Consider the following 16,505-nt stretch of genomic DNA (forward strand, 5'->3'; position numbering starts at 1 on the left):
TCCAGAAGAAGACCACCAGTGGAGACTGATCCGGAAGGGAGAAGGGCAGCCTGCCAGGTACCTAGCCAGACCTAAAGCATGACGCCATTAGTACGCCGCGGCCAGCGAACATTAAGCCCTCTAGTGACCCGGGGCTCCCGGATCTGGCAAGCTGGGATCCTGCCACTGTCTCCGCAGGAGCAGAGTGGGGCTTGATGAATAAATGACCCCGAACACCCACAACCGCTCTGACTGGTTTCATCTATGAGACCACGCAGTGAGTGGTGAGGAATAAATAAAATCCTGATGACAGTGGTTTTTAATTGAGGCCCTGTACATATGTAAATGATGATTGTTGTAAATCCTATAATAGAGATCAGAGTGACCAACTAGAAGACTTAGAGCAAACACTGGATTTGAGTTTCCAGGGAAGTGTGGGAATCTCATTGCAGGGAGTGGAAAATAGAGGCTTCCTGAGCAAGAGTACAGCAGGAGTAAAGGTCTGGTGATGTGCAAGTACATACATTCTTCAGGGAATAAAGAGATCACCATGGCTGGTGAGAGGCCGGGGTAGCCAGGGATATGGTAGGAAAAGGATACTGGGCCCAGATGATGCAGGGCAGTGACTGTTAAGTTATAAATTCAATTTCACTGGGGACTAGTAAAGAGGAATAACATGGTTTCCTTCATTCATGTTTAATAGGAGTAAATGCTGGGCACTGTTCATAGTGCTGAAGCATATAAAGGATGAACAAGACAATACACTTGGCATGTGAATGTTTTGTGGATTAGTTGAGAAGACAGAAAACAAACCATGTTTGGAAAAAAGGCAGGACAAATGGCTTCTCATCTGAGATGTGGGATTAATAGGAATTTATGAAGGAAGATAAATGGGGAAGAGGGAAAGATGAGAAAAAAAATGTTGGGAATCCTACAGGTAGTAAGCCTAACTAGAGACTGCATGGCTGGGATGAGTGCTAAGCATCAGGCATCCAGGCACAAAAGACCCTGAATGCCACTCACATAAGCTTTTCTCTGTAAGCAAACGGACTACTTGATCAGGTCTTGATTTTTTGGCATGATGGAGCCACATTTTGGACAGCTATGCTAATTCAACTTTAAGGCAGGAGCTTGGTGCAAGAATGGCAGGAAGAGGAACACAAATAAATATAAGAGAAAGGTTTCACAAGGAAGTGTTCACACTTCCTCAGAGACTGGAACAAATCAGGGACCAGGAATTGCTTGCCTGTGGCCAAATGCTGTTTCCCTTCTTTAGAAAACACATTCACGCATATCATGGTGGGGCTCAACCTGGGGGTGGGGAGGGGAGGTTGTGATTTCTGGTCCTGTTTATAAAGCTCCACGAGCCTTCTTGCCAGTTATAGAACTCTCCTCTAGACACAGAACACCCCACATAAGCTCAAGTTAAGAGTTGGCTTTAGTAACGAAAACTACTTTGGAGACAGGGAACTTGGACATAAATGTATGTGAGTCATTTTAGGATATACATATTTAAATCTGAATTTCCAAAACACCTCCGTCCATTTGGGGGATGAGACAGTTTGCTTGACTTTACAGACTGGTTCATTATCTTAGACTACATGTCCCATTCCCTCTAGGAAATCGGATCTAATTTATAAAAAATCATTTTACCCTTAACTTTCCCTGACTAAATTAAGGCAGCGTAAGGAACCTGTAACTTGCCAGGCTATTGGGCACTGTCCGTAGAGGCCCATGATCTTTCCTAAACCCTTGCATGCAGAAAGACCACATCTAACTTGCAGATCACCCATCTTGTCAAGGGGCAAGCTGAGACATACAGCTGGGAGGGGCTGCTTCAAACTCACATACCAAAGTCCCTCCAACAGGAGGAAAGGGCACCGACCCCACAGTTACATAGGCCTTTGCTCAGTCCTGCTTGGTCAGAGTTCAGTGGAGTCACTTTCTTCAACTGTAAAATGGACTAACTGTTCCATTTAGGATTGCTTTGAAGAATTCTAAGGAAATTTAATAGAAACCAGGACAAACTGCTGACAATGGATTAGTGACTAAGGTGATCCCATGCTTCTGAGTATATTTGTCACCCCACCCCCCACCCAGACCAGCAAATCACCATTCACATCAACTCTGTGTCCAAATGTTGCTTTATCTTTCAGCATGAAAGATCTTCACAGTATCAAAAGTAAAGAATTGAAAAAAAAATAAAATAAAAACAAAAACAAAAAACTGAACACAAAGAGAGCAGTGTTGGGCCAGCAGTACCATCAGCCCCTGGCCCACAGCACAGGCCAGCCCAGTCCCCAGGTTCTGAGTGTGGAGGCTGCATAGCACCAGGAAGCGGCTCTGCCAAGGTCCTGAGGGACTCTAGCACAGCACAGCATCCATTCAGCGTTTGGTTGGTCCAGGATGGCAGGAGCAGGGAGGGGTCAGGGCAGGTGGGCAGGACATGTGGGAGGAAAAACTGTAGACCTTCAGCTGGCAGTCGGGGCCTCAGGATGCCCTGAAGAAGCTTGACCTAGGCAGGGCTGAGAAAGAATAAAAGAGCAGGATCACAGTGAGAACAGTGCACGCCCGACCTACACGGACTCTGGGTCCCTGTGGAGGTAAGAACAATGGTCTCCTATTTTTGTTCCTTAGGCTGAAAATGCTGAATAGATTCCCTGGATCACCTCGAGCAGAAGAAGAAGGTTAAGACCCTATTGGGGGGTGGGAGGGAAAGAACCCTAGTCCTGGGCTGGGGTTCTGGCATGTGAGGGATAGTTTCTGAGGATCTTAGGACCCCTGCTGCAGAATACCCTTCTGGGCCAGGACTAAGTAGCTAAGTAGCTACTAGTTATCTGCTCTCCCACTGGCAGGTACTAGACAAAGCCAGCTCTGTACTCATATTCCTGCCTTAGGCTCTAGGGACACAGCCTGGGCTAGGTCCCAAGTCCATGCCAGCACTGCTTTCTCATGCATAGAGCATGTTTTAGAGAACAGCCAAGGTGGGAGAAGATGGTTGGATATGGCTTCCTGAATGACAGTAGAATTTGGCTTATGGGAGATGTGACCCTTTTTCTCTCATTAGGAAAACAACAGTTGAAGTGCCTGGGTCTCTGCTACTCCTGATTCTGTGGAGGTGGAAAAGAGGCAGGAAGACACCTTAACCCTGGAAGATAATCTTAGGGTATGGATATCTTGCGGATCAGGGAGCACAGCATCCCCAGCAGAGGGCTGAGGGGAGTCCAAATAAGATAGTCCTGATGTAGAGACAGCACAAGGATGCCACACCGAGTGCAGCCCTGAAGGTTGCCTTGGCTTCAGGTTCTCCAGGCTGTCCCTAGGGAGCTGAGGGTCCAGGAAGCCTGTTACTTCAGCCCAGAGAGTTGTTCTGGCACTGGAAAGAGAAGAACAGGGGTAGGGATAATGAGCTCAGCTTACCTACCCCAGCTTTCCACCGTCTTGAAGGGTAAGTGTATAGTTACCCCAGGGACACAACTCAGGGTTAAGACAGGAGAGTGCACAACTGCAAGGCCCCAAGCCCAGCACTAAGGTGCACCTGCCAGCTGCCCTTTTCTGCACTAAGTTCCCAGACAAATGCCTTCTCCTAGGGTGTGTACGCAGTCTAATATCATCCAACGTCAATATTTCAGACCAGCCAGATATGGTGGTATATATAATCCCAGAGATGTGGGAGGCCAAGATGTGAGGATTGCAAATACGAGGCCAGCCTCAGCAACTTTTAGCAAGACTCTCAGTAATTTAATGAGACCCTGTTTAAAAGTAAAAAATATAATGGACTGGGGCTGGAATTGTGGCTCAGCAGTAGAGAGCTTGCCTAGCATGGGAGGGACCTGGGTTCGATCCTCAGCACCACATAAAAATAAAGGCATTGTGTTGTGTCCATCTATACCTAAAAAATTTTTAAAAATTAAAAAAAAAAAATTTAAAAAATTTTAAAATAAATAAATAAATAAAAAGGACTAGGGATGTAGCTCAGTGGTAAAGTGTCCTGGGTTCAATCCCAGAAGAACCAAAAATTTAAAAATTAAAAATTAAAATAAAAAAATAGACAAAAGGAACTATGCAGGGAGTTAGAGGGAAGGCCAGAGCCATCTGGAGGCTGGGTCTCTTCTTCCTGGAGGCAGCTTGGTTACTATCTTCTTCAGGGAACTTTTCCCACAATAAAATCCTCTGTATCTGAAGAATCTACAAATCCTTGTTCTCACTCATCTGCCCTTCACTGCTCCCTTGGGGCTGGCTCTCTTTTCACACTGCTTCAGCTGGAAGCCACTCTCATCATCTGCATTGAAGAACCAGGCTAAGCAAGTGGGATCCAAACCCAAGGCCTGATTGTATAAGGAGCGAGGGCAGCCCCAGGGGTTCTGCAGCTGGGTAGAGAGCTTAAGCCTTGGTGGTGATTGCCCAGGGATGGCAGTCCGTGAAGGGACCCTGCAGGAGGAGAATCTGCCAGAAAGGAGTAGTGAAGCAACAGAGGCCTGGGATGAGTGGCTGCAGGAAAAGAGACGGGGTCTAGATTTTTGGACACTGCCAACTGGCTTATGTGGGGTTGTTGTAGAAGTACAGAGACCACGGCCAACAAGCCCCAAATCCAAACCCCTTGCCCAAAGCAGAGAATGGGCACATAAGATGGCAGAGAACAGGGGATGCAAGTAACCTGGGGTCTCTACCTCACTGAGCTGTGCTGGGAGCAGTTTTCTTGAGGCTAAAATTGGTCCAGTTCACAGCAACTTTCTGACGAGTTTGCTTTGCTGAATCCAAACAGAACCTGTTGGGAGACAGGAAGAAGCATATCAGAGGTTCCCTCCCTTCCTCGCTGGACCCCTTAGCGGACACTAGGTGTTCCACTAAGAAACCAGCTGATGTAACACAACCTCTGTGCTCCCAAGTATCAGGGTCTGGCAGGCATGGGAGCTTTGCTGGCTCAAGAATCACTGCCCATGAGGCCAGGGGGACAGAGGAAGACCACCCCCACCTGAAATTCAAGCTCCTTCCTAACCTCATAGTTCATTCTCTAATGTATGGGGTGGGCTTCTATTTCTCTAAGTATGCTTGCTTCCCTTACCCTCAGACCTTGGTACACCCTGGCCACACTTCAAATGCCGTATGCTTTCCCTGGCCAACTCAGTCTTAATTTTCAGGTTTCAGCTTGGGTATCACCTCTCCTAGGAAAGCTTCCTGGCCTGCCTCTGCCCCCCAGCTTGGTTTGAAGCCCCCATCCTCTTCCCATCCTGTACGCCTCATGCTCTTACACCTCTAATAGTACTGATCACTGTGCTGTATACTTCTCGATCTCTCCTTGTCTAGATTGCCCAGGCATGGTAGAGGAAATATAAACGACTAAAGAGTGAATAAAAGCTGGAAAAAGCCCAGGTCTGGGGGTGCCTGATGTGTCACATCCTCCCTATGCCTTGCACCTTCCTAGATGTTCCATTCTGGAAAGTGGCTCCCTGGGTTCCAGCAGACCAGCTAGGTGGCAGGGCCTGGAGGGGTAGTGAGGTACCCGAAAGAGCCAGGGAGTAGGCCTTTCTAAAGTTCAAGGTACAATATGGGACTTGGGTATAGGCAGGGGCTCCCCTTGCAAAGTGGGGGAATTATGAGCCCACACCTACCTCTTGAAGTACTCCACCTCTCGGTCCGTCTCATCCATCTCCGCCCCATCCATGTCCTTAGGCAGGAACACATCGTCTAGGAAGACAGAGCCAGGAGGGCTCAGTGCCCACAGCCAAGCCTCTGGGGTCATGCTCTGGGGGGCAGCACTGCCCATACACGAGGACTGCCCTCCACCCTGTGGCCTGGTTGGGGGGTGCGGGGCCAGCTATTTGGTTCCTGGTGCACTCACCCAACGAGGAGGCCGACTTCTCCTGCTTGTTGCGGCTCCTGCGGCTGCGGCTCTTGCCCTGGGGTAAGCTCTGTGGCCTTGCTGAGCCTGGGGGTTGTACAGACTCCAGCTCTGAAGGACGTGCCTTGACCTCACTTGGCCAGTTCCGCCAGGAGTTGCCCTTCTCCTTCTCAGTTTTGGGGCTGTCAGCCCAACCTGATACTGGCCTGCTCCCTCGGCTGCCCTCTCCAGCCTCAGCACAGCTGCCTGTGTTGGGAAGCTCTGGGGCCTTGCCTGGTTGCTTGGAGCCAGATATCTGGCTCTTGGCACTGGGAACCTCTGTGTTGGCTGGAGGATGGGAGGCCAGGTTCACCTCGTTCTTCTTGGCCTGACTACCCTGTTTTTTGCCTTTCCGTGGCTTCCCACCTGTGGCCACAGGCTCAGGCAGCTCCTGCTTGCAACTGGGGACCTCCTTTGAGCCTGAATCCTCAGAACTAGGGTTGCCTGGTTTGGGCGTCTTGACCCAAATCACCCGGGACAGGTTGGGCACGGTGTTGAGTCTCCTCACTAGCCCATTCTCAGGCATGATACCAGGAGGGGGGCCCCTCACCTCTGTCCATGGTGGGTGGGGACCTCTCATTTCTGCCCACGGTGGGGCCGGCTCACCTGGCGCTTGTAACGTGTGGCTCTGGGGAGAGCCCAAAGTCAAAGGGGACAGGTCAAGGTTGATGTCAGGCCGTTGCTCTGAGGAGCCATTGAGGTTTGAGGGGGATACAGTTTGGGGCTCAGGCTCAGCAGCCCCCTCCTTAGAGAAGCCATTGCTGTCCATGCTGAGCTCACACACACTGAAGCTGGCACGGATGGAGTCTTTGACAGTGTTCTTGATCTCTTGCAGACGGCTGCTCAGGAAGCTGTTGACCCGATCCAATTCCTGGTCAGGCCACTCCAAGAGCCTTTCCCTGGCAGGCCTTGGCTCCTGGCTTCCAGAAACACGATTTGCCTGCTTCAGAGTTTCTGCTGCCAACTGGGCCTTCTCTTTTTCCTGCCAATATAAGAGGCAGTTTCAGCAGAGGTCTGTCAGCTATCAGACACAATATGACACTGGACACATCGGTCTGGGACCCAGCTTTGCCACTAACTTGATGGAGACACAGCCTCACAATCCTGGCCTGCTCCCTGACACTGCCGGAATGAGGGTGAAATGTGATCAGACAGGTTTGCCCTCCCCAGAGAGTAAGGTTTTTATAGTTTGTTCATACCAAGCCCCTGTGTTGGTCCTACAGCCTAAGGAGGCTGGGACTCAAAGAGACAAGTTATGCCTCCCTGGCCTGAGTTGTGTGTGAACTTGAGCAATTCATATACTTACCAGTTGGGTCCCTGTGGACTCATCAAAATGGGGACAATAATTCTGAAGACCAAAATGGGGATTCATGTGAGGAACATGGCTGCTGGAGAGGCAGTCTCTCCAATTCTGCAGGCGGGAGGGGAAAAGTCATATTATACAGTCTTAAAGGAAGGAAGATGTGGGTGCTATGAGACTGTCACAGGAGATGTGATTGCTCTGGGTGGCTGGGAATGCATGTGCCCTCCTGATGCTACATCTGAGTGCCCTTCCAACAGAAATGCTTCTCATGACTATGCTGGCCTCAATGACTTGAGGCCACACTCAAAGCGTGCCCAATGGCATACATGGACAGCCATACCAGGCCATGGCATGAACATGTAAAAGCAGTCCCTCAGCCCAGGGAGGCTCTGAGACCTTGCAATAAGCTTTGATGGACTCAGATCTGGAGAATAATCAATTTGTTGGCCATCACCCCCACTTCAAGGCATCAGCAGGCAAATAAGGCCTTTAGAAGGAGATAGGAAGCAGAGAGGAGAACCCTTGGGAAAAACGTGGTGGTAGAGCACCTGGTGTTGGATGACTTGCACCACCTCAGTATTTTCCTTCGATTTGGGAATGAAGGGGGAAAAGCAGAAAAATGAATCTGAGGAGAAAAAAGGAGAGCTTGCCACCACCTTAAGAGTCAACTTAAAAGTGGGTGACCCTGTATCCTAGCAGGCAGGCATTTATTCTCTCATCTCTTTTGAACACTGGCTCTATTACTGACTAAGGTCAGCTGTCCCTGGGGACCTTGGACAAATCACTTACTCTCTCTGAACCTAACCTTCCAGGTTGTGACTTAGGGAGAAAAAGTAGTACACCTACTACATAGATGTACATCTATTAGGGAGAAAAAGTCTGTGCCAAGTTCCTTCCCCAGTGCTAAGGCTGTGCCTTGGTAGTGAGGGATCAAGTGAGCAACAGTATAGCCTGAAGCAGGATTTCTAGCTGTGTGTAGGGCCTGGAGGCCATGGGATGGCCAAGGGCCCAGAGACCCTTTCCCCTCACTGCTTCCCTATACCAGCACAGCTTTGCTTTTAGTTGTTATAGACAGGAGAGTCCATGGAAGATTTCATGCAGAGAAAAAACTTGCTGCTGAACCAAAATATCTGAAATGTACTGGTGTGGAGGGAGCGTACTAGCACCATATACTCTGATATGAACAGAAGGAGAAAGCACAGCAACACACATCTTTTGCTACATACCAGGAACCCGACTCCTCTAATCTTTATTACTATCCTTGCTGCACCGCGATTTGCAATTTATAGATGAAGAATCTTGACTTTGGGAAGAATACAGAACTGGCTCAGGTTATGTGGCTAGTAAAATGACAGAGTTTGGATAATACACCAGGAATGATCTTCAGAAGTTGCCATGGCTTTCAATTCCATTTGCCAACCATTAACTAACCATCAACTGTGAGGCAGTGGGCTAGGCGATGGGCATGCAGCCATACATGGTCTCTGCCTCACTTACTTTGGTCAGCTGGGGGAGAAGACACATAAACAGGCTGTTTAATTCAGAGCTACAGGGAGATAATGATCCTCCTATCCCAGACTGGGTCATCAGGGAGTGCTTCCTAGAGAAGGCACTGAAGGCTGAGTGAAATCATCCTGGAGAAAGTTGAGACAAGTACTTTCTAGACAGAAGGAATAGCAAGCCTAAAAGCTGGGAAATGGAAAAGTGTATCATTAGGGAACACACACCATTCAAAGGTACAGTCAGAGTCTAGATTTTATTTTTATTTTTTTTGTGTGGGACAGGGGCTAGGACAGGGGCTGGGGCTGGGAAGGCAGGTGAGAGAGGAGAGGCTGAGAAATGAAGCTAGCAAGCTAAGCTGGGGCTGGATCCCAAGGAGCCTGCAGGCCACACTGGGTTCTGGTTTGAGCCCGAGGACAATGTTCAGCCAGCCACGTAAGGCTTTGAAAGTAGAGGCGGTAGGTGGAAAGAAGTGACTGGTTAGAGCAACTGCGAAAGCCACCTGGATAGGACTTTTGGTATTGGGTAGGGAGAGAATGAGATGTGTTGAGAAAACACTGCCCAACCACTGTGGCTGCTACAGCAGCCTCCATAGACCAAACGTTGACATGCGCCAGGCACTATGCCCAACCTTTTTGTACATCACTCCATTTCATCCTCAATAATCTGACTTAGGTTCTCCTGTTATTCTCATTTTATGGATGAAGAAACCGAGGCTTAGAGGTTAAGTGATTTGCCCAAGGTCATACAGCAAGTGTGGCATAGCAGAGCTTCAAACTGAGGTCCAACTGCAAGGCCCACTGCTCTGTCAGTATAATGCACTCCTCCAGAATGGCATTCAGAGGTGAGCTTTGGTTCGGCAATCAGGGTGGGTGGTGGTGCCACTGACGAGACAATGGAGAAAGATAACAAGCTCAGTTTGCTGAGTTTGAGGTGTCTGGGGGACATCCGTGAGGAGGAGCCCAGTAGCAGTAGGGGATGTCAATTTGAAGTGCAGGGAGTATAGTGCAAACTCCATGGCTTTCTTCTCCCAGGGAGATGTGCTCAAGTGGGAGGGCCAGGTGCTCACAAAGGAGACAGAAAGTGGTCTGAGAGTTCAGAAAACTGGAGAAGATGGTGTTCCCACTGCTTCTTTCCTGGCCCTGTTTGGTTGAGGGCGGAGGAGCCAAAGACAAAGTTTGAAAAGGAAAACACAAAATGTCAAAGGTTGCTAAATGGATGAACAGAATTTGAATTTGGCAACAAAGAAATCAGTGTGACTCTGCAAAGGGATGAAGAACAATCTGCAGTGAGCTGACAAGGGGGGAGGTGAAGACAGTAAACACAGACATTGTTTTTCAAGAAATGGTGGCTTTGATGAGAGGAAAGGTACAGGAGAGGCTACAAGCTTGACAAAGACTCTGCTTTGAAATGACAGCAGTGGACACAGTGAAAGGCAATGGGAAGTATCCCAGAAGAGGCTGCAGCTCCAGAGTAGGTGGCCTCATGCTAGGTTGAGGAGGCAAAAAAGGACCACATGGGTTTGGGTGAGAAGGGCTTACTCTTCTCCCAACAAGGAGGAAAGTTAAGTTTGCAGGTGAGGTGATCAGTTGAGAGAATGCCTGTCCAATGGTTTTTTTCCTTGTTGACATGGAAAGTGGTTATTTACCAAAAATAAGGGGAAGGGGGCCATGAAGGACCTGGAGGCTGGAGAATGGAATTCTGACAAAGAGGCTGTACAAATGGGCATAAGGTGGAGCAAGATGACTAGGGAGCTATGGAAGCTGGCCAGGCAATGTGGGGGCTCAGGCAAAGGGAGAACACCTGGCCAGGAGCCCCAGGCAGATCTGGTCATGTACTATTTTGGGGGTGTAGAAGGGGAGGGGCAGTTCTTCTGAGAAGGTGTTGACAGAAGGGCAATGGGGCAAGGAATTGAGAGTACTGGCGAGAGAGAGTGATGGGGACAGTTCACTTGCTCTTTTACCAATACTTACTCAGTTTAAGAGTGAATACTAGATTGGTGTGGGCATAAGAGAAAGGATCAGGTGACATTATTCAGTGGAGGAGGTTACAATGGTGGGGCCAGGAATTCAGCTTCAAAAGATTAGGGATTTGGGGCTGGGGTTGTGGCTCAGCGGTAGAGTGCTCACCTAGCACGTGCGAGGCCCTGGGTTTGATCCTCAGCACCACATAAAAATAAATAAACAAAATAACGGTATTGTGTACAACTAAAAAAATAAATTAAAAAAAAAAAAGATTAGGGATTAGTACACAAAGGTGAGAGGGTCATGATCTGGAAGTGGGATGGGAAACAGACACTCCCAAAGTGGGAGTGAATAAGCAGTCATCAGTATCTGGCTGCTGGGAAACTGGGTTTCAATGGTCAGCCAGATTGTGGTTAACTTTGGCAGGTGGAGGGACTTCAGGGTGAAGGCTGCTGTCTAAACAGATAATGACCTGACATTGCAACTGCCCATGTATGTCTGTCCCTGCCTGTGGACCCATGATTTTACATCTGAGAGGGCAGGGATGCTTGGTTTGTGTGTGTCCTGGCCTCTAGGCTGGGCCTAGCAAACAGTGGCTGCGCAGTGAGCTTTGGAATGAGTGAAAAGATCATGACAAATGGCAGCTGAGAGAGATGTCCAAGGTGTGTTGGGAGCACAGCAGAAGAATTCCCTCAGGAAGTCAGCAGAGGGGGAAACATCTGAACTGAGCTTGCAGAGACAGCTTATCAAGAAGAAAAGGTGAGTAAACAGTATGATGAGTAAAGGGAAAGGGCACAAGTTCATTAGAAGCACATTAGGCCTGGAAACCCTCTGGGGACCTAACTGGGGACAGCTGCCTTAAGAGGCCAGAAAGACCACTGCAGCTTACTGAACATCTCTCGCTGGCAACTTTGAATGGGAACATAAAAGTGCTGACCATTTTCTGAAGGCAGCAGTGGAACTCCTTGGCTTAGTACTTCAAGTTGCAGAAGGATCTTAGTAATTCTTTGGGCTAGAGAAAGCTGGAAATCACTTCTGCCTTCCAGAGCTCTAGGGTTGTTTGACCACCCAGGAACAGGAACTAGCTGACTGTCAAACCTAAACCCCTTTGATGCTGGACTCCTCTGGGTGTGGCACTGTGCAGATGCAGTTGGGGACACGTGGACAAAGAGATAATAAAGCTGCAGGGAATACTCCACCAAGCTCTGGGACTCACCTGGCAGCAGGGCTGCTCGGGAATAGCTCCCTAGGTTCAAACCTTAGCCCTGAGGACCATTTCAATCCCATGGCTTCAATTACATCTTTGTATTGGCAACTCCTAACCCTGCACCTCCTTCTCCATGCTGATGTTTCATGGGAACCTCTGAGAAAATGTAACCCAATTGCATTCGGTCTTCTGTAAACGGCCATCCTGGCTCAGTGAAAGGCACCACCATCATTCTGCCATCAGATCACCCAGGCCTGTCACTTCTGCTTCTTTTGCAATTCTCTCTTCTGTTGCTGCCCCACCCTCAATTATCTCTCCCTTGGCTTGTCTTTTCCTGGCTGGGGCATCAAACTCTAGGTTTTCCTGCCTAAATTAGCACCCTTCAATTTACCTTCCATACCACCACACCACAATCAGAGTACAAATCTCAAGCACACTCTCTGATGACAACCGTCCAGTAACATTCCCTCACCTGGAGGCAAAGCTCATCTTCAGCTGGACCTGAGGCCCTCCCTTGCCTCCTCTGTGTCTTGCCTCTCTGCTGTTTTCAGCTTTGGCTTTATCAAGCTCTGTGGAGTGTGCTGTGCCAGCTGCCAGGAGGCCCTCCTGATGTATGTGTCCTCACTCCCCATGACTCTGCTCACAAGTCAGCCTCTTGTAAAGCCACTTTCGGGCAGGATGGGGGCTTCCCTCATTCCAGTGCTTGTCATACATATGTACTTGTCCAGTTTTGTGTGTCTCCCCAGTGGACTGAGCTTCTCCCAGACGAGAACTTAAATGCAGCACACTTTGGCTCCCATTGTTTATAGAAGTGTTTGCTGAATGAATAAATGACCGAATGAAGCAAGTCCTCGGCTTGGAGGAATCCAGTAAGCAGCTTCTGAGGCCAAGAAACATTTTTCCTCCACTTCACTTGCCCCCAGACTCTCTGACCCTAATGCCTCCCAAACTCATTCAGACCTTCCCAGAGCAGTGAGCTGTGCCAAGGCCTTTGGCAGCTAGCACCATTCATGCCCCAGAAGTCTTGGGGCTTGGGGTGAGGGACTCCTCAGGGAGGAAAGGCAGTAGAGCTGAGCTCCCCCCACACCCACCTTCTTTTTCAGCTTGTGCCGGGCCCGCTTGGCGGCCCTGGCGCTGTTGGGGACTTTGGGCTCCGTGCTGTTGATGAATTCCAGCAGCTCATCCACATCTCGGTGGTCCACGGCGGGCTCCCCAGGGATCCCGCCCAGGGCGCCCCCCTTCATGGGCAGCTCCTCTTTCCGCCTGGTCAGCCTTGAGCGGAGCTTCTCCCGGATCTCGGTATAATTCCGACTCGTCGGGGCAGCGGGTGGCTGGGGGAGGGGGAGGCGCTGACATTACACCCTGGGCTTGGGAGGCCCATAGCACTCCCACCCGCTGGCACCAAGTATGTGGTGAGGAGCGAGACAGCTGTTCTCCCTACCATCAGCCACAGAGGCCAAATGCCTGGGCTCTGAGCCGAGACAGCCAGGGGTGAAGGGAGTGGGAGGAAACAGGGCAGAGCTGGGCGAGCACGGACTGGGGAGCCAGGCTAGTAGGTTTGAGCCTGGGCTTCATCACTTGAAAGTTGTATGACCTTGGGCGAGTCACTGAGTCTTTGTGAGCCTCAATTTTATCATCTCTAAAATGAGGATAACAGCGCCTAGCTCAAAGGCAACTGGTAGTTGAATTACTTTCATTCCTCCTATCCTCAGCTGCTCTGCCCTAACCAGCAGCCCTTTCCTCTTCACCTTATGAGACTTCTGAACTGCTTTCTCCCCTGTGCAGAGACAGCATGTACTCTGATCTGAGTCTCCTTCCTGGCGCCGTCTGTGCTCACGGCCTGTCCCTCGGCTGGCTGTCACACTTGGGGAACTGAGAGCCTTTTTGCTTCCACTCTGCCTTCATCACGCACAAGCGTTCACTTCTCTGGGATTACACACGTATACATACTCATCAGAATCATAGCTTTCTCTCTGCCATTTCCTTTCCTTTTGCCTAAAGAAAAAAAGTCAATCTTAAGAGAAACCACGAGAAGAGCAAAGGTAGCAAAATGTTAAAAAACCCCAACCTCATAAATGTGCCCTGAAGCTCAAGTGAGCAGATGCAAGCACCAGGACTCACAGGGTCCAAGTGCAGTGATGATCACCATGATGAGGGGTCTCTGGGAAGAACAGGGTACTCCTCTGCTCACCTTGGCTGGCCCCCAGCCCTGTTCAGCCCAGGAAGACTCACTCACCGCATTGTGGCCGAAGAACTCACAGTAGCAGCAGTCACAGAACTTCCCATCTCTCTGGTGGGTGGAGGACGAGGTGCAGGAGCTTCGCTCAGAGCTGCTATCCTCTTCCTCGCCCAGTCCCTCATCTGCCTCACAAGGCTGGGGCAGCTGGCAGGCTAGGCCGCTGTGTGCAAACTTATGCCCCTTGCACCCAGGCTCCCTGCTGCAAGGGAGAAAGATAGGTGAAGAGGTTAGGGAAGGTAATGCAGGAGTGGGCAACAGAAATCTAGGGAGGCACCACAACCTGTACCTGCCACATCAACTGTCCTCTACTTGCTAGATCTGCACTTCTCACAAGAACTACTCTTGAGGGCCATCAAAAATACAAACCTCTGAGATTTCCCCGTGCCTCCCCTGCCTGTGCCCACCATATGCATCCTTCTCAGGGCATCATGTGGACACCTTTATTCTGTTTTCATGTATTACTATAATGATCTGTTTGCTTATTTGCCTCTTAACACTGTGTACTCCCTCCAGACAGGAACGGTGCTGCTTCGATTTGTGGGTCCAGTGTGTAGCACAATAACACTGTATATAGCAGGTGCTCAGTAAGTAGTTGTCTGAACCGAGCAGCAGCCTGATGGTTTTCCTGGCACACCCACAGGTGATCAATGAGGTGTTTCCTTTTACTTTCTAAGGTCCTCATGACCTGAGTTTGGTCTCAGCAGCAGTGAATGGAGCTGCCTTAAATACAGTTGAGGCAGTACTGAGTTGAGGAAAAGCAAATGTGTCTCCTGGGCCATAGACTAAGAGCTACTGCTTGTGCCTGATACTATAAATTCGGCATGGTATTTCCTTTTTGGTACTGAGGACTGAAGCCAGGGTGGCTTAACCACTGAGCTACATATCCAGTTTTTTTTTGTTTTAATTTTTTATTTTGAGAAAGGATCTTGCTAAGTTGATGAGGCTGTCTTTGAATTTGCAATCCTCCTGCCTCAGCCTCCTGAGCTGCTGGGAGTGCTCCATCATGCCCAGTGGGCCTCTTGTATTGTAGAGAGTATTTCCCCAGAGTAAGGATAACACAGGCTGAATTAGAGCTGGGCCATCAGCAGCTGAAGTGCTGCAAGAACAGATTGAAGCTCAAGTGGTCAGGGAGCCAGAGTGAGGTTGGAGCTCCAGGAGCTGTGTGGAAGTTCAGTTCTCAGGGCAGTCCAACACAACCTCTCTCCGCTGCTGAAAAGGACAGGAAAAAATGTAGCAAGCATTTAAAAAGGAGTGTGGAGGAATTGTCATCAGTGGTGCTTACAGAAGTTTACTCCAAATTGACCACTGTTTATTTGTCACATAAGCAAACTGATTTTAGGAAAATTAAAATACCCAGTGGTCCTGTGAGTACTGAGACCAGGACTCTTATTATTGGTGGTTGAATCAACGTGGAGAGTCCTATGGAAAGCAGCTTTTCAATGCATATTAAGAACCCTCCTTGGGCTGGGGATTTAACTCAGTAGTAGAGCATTTCTCCAGCATGTAAAAGGCCCTGGGTTCGACCACCAGCAACACCAAAAGAAAACCCAAAACAAAACAAAAAACCCCTCCTCAAAAACAACAAAGAAAAAACCCAAACACCCTTTAACTGAGAAATTTTCCATTCTGAAGAATTTTCCGTGGAGAAAAATCTAAAAAAGGGAAAACACTTGAGGCCAAGACATCTTTGAAGATGCTATTCATAATGTTAAAATGGTGGAATGACCTGAATGTTCACTAACTAGAGAACAGTGAAGTGACTACTGTTAATTTTCTTCAGCCTTGAACACTGAGGGCTAAGACCACCACAAAGGAACACAACCATGCTGATGAGGTAATGCTAAGTGAAAACCAGAAGCAGCAAATCTGTATAGATGCCATTAATACCATGTGAAAGACACATGAGGGAAAAATCTTCCAAAAGTAGTGGCAGTAGGGCAGTGGGATTTTTGAATGGGAAAATCTAGATACATATTAACATAGATCTGGTTTAACATAGATCTAGCTTATAAAAATATACATCTAGGGCTGGGGCTGGGGCTGAGTGGTAGAGCACTTGTCTCGCACTGGTGAGGCACTGGGTTTGATCCTCAGCACCACATAAAAATAAATAAAGATATTATGCCCATCTACAACTAAAAAAAAAAAATTAAAAAAAAATATATCTACCTTCTTCTAAGAATTCACTTCAAATATATACTAATATAAGTTTCTTAATTATGTTGAGTTCTAGGGATCTCCTAAAGGACACATTCAAATTCAGTTTTAGAATATTTATTATAACCTTATTTCTCTTGGTTAAAAAACTGGAAATGCCTACATGTTTAAGAATAGAATGGTAAAATAAACTATACTGGAGCTATAAAGTAAGATGCTGTATGTGGTCCTTAATAGAGGAATTTAGCTGGGCGTGATGGCACATTCCTGTAATC

At 48.6% G+C, this 16,505-nt stretch overlaps 1 protein-coding gene across 9 annotated transcripts in view; it reads right to left on the reverse strand.

The window, feature by feature from the left end:
• Positions 1 to 2,105: 2,105 nt before the first annotated feature.
• Positions 2,106 to 16,505, reverse strand: part of Fam193b (family with sequence similarity 193 member B) — a 31,745-nt gene continuing 17,345 nt past the window's right edge. For 5 of the 9 annotated variants that reach the window (XM_048792097.1, XM_048792096.1, XM_015488560.1 and 2 more), the window contains 7 exons: positions 14,071 to 14,272; positions 12,926 to 13,165; positions 7,167 to 7,271; positions 5,822 to 6,842; positions 5,592 to 5,667; positions 4,650 to 4,747; positions 2,106 to 2,504 (listed from right to left, as the gene is read on the reverse strand). In XM_048792097.1, the coding sequence (XP_048648054.1) occupies positions 4,651 to 4,747; positions 5,592 to 5,667; positions 5,822 to 6,842; positions 7,167 to 7,271; positions 12,926 to 13,165; positions 14,071 to 14,272 (1,741 nt within the window). In that variant the 3' untranslated portion in view covers positions 2,106 to 2,504; position 4,650. Of the gene's footprint in view, positions 2,505 to 3,249; positions 3,356 to 4,649; positions 4,748 to 5,591; positions 5,668 to 5,821; positions 6,843 to 7,166; positions 7,272 to 12,925; positions 13,166 to 14,070; positions 14,273 to 16,505 lie in introns of all 9 variants that reach the window. The other 4 variants (XM_015488561.1, XM_048792098.1, XR_007343443.1 and 1 more) reach the window with 3 other exon arrangements.

Source organism: Marmota marmota, unplaced genomic scaffold (genome assembly GCF_001458135.2).
Source record: "Marmota marmota marmota unplaced genomic scaffold, marMar, whole genome shotgun sequence".
Classification (NCBI taxonomy): Eukaryota; Metazoa; Chordata; class Mammalia; order Rodentia; family Sciuridae; genus Marmota; species Marmota marmota.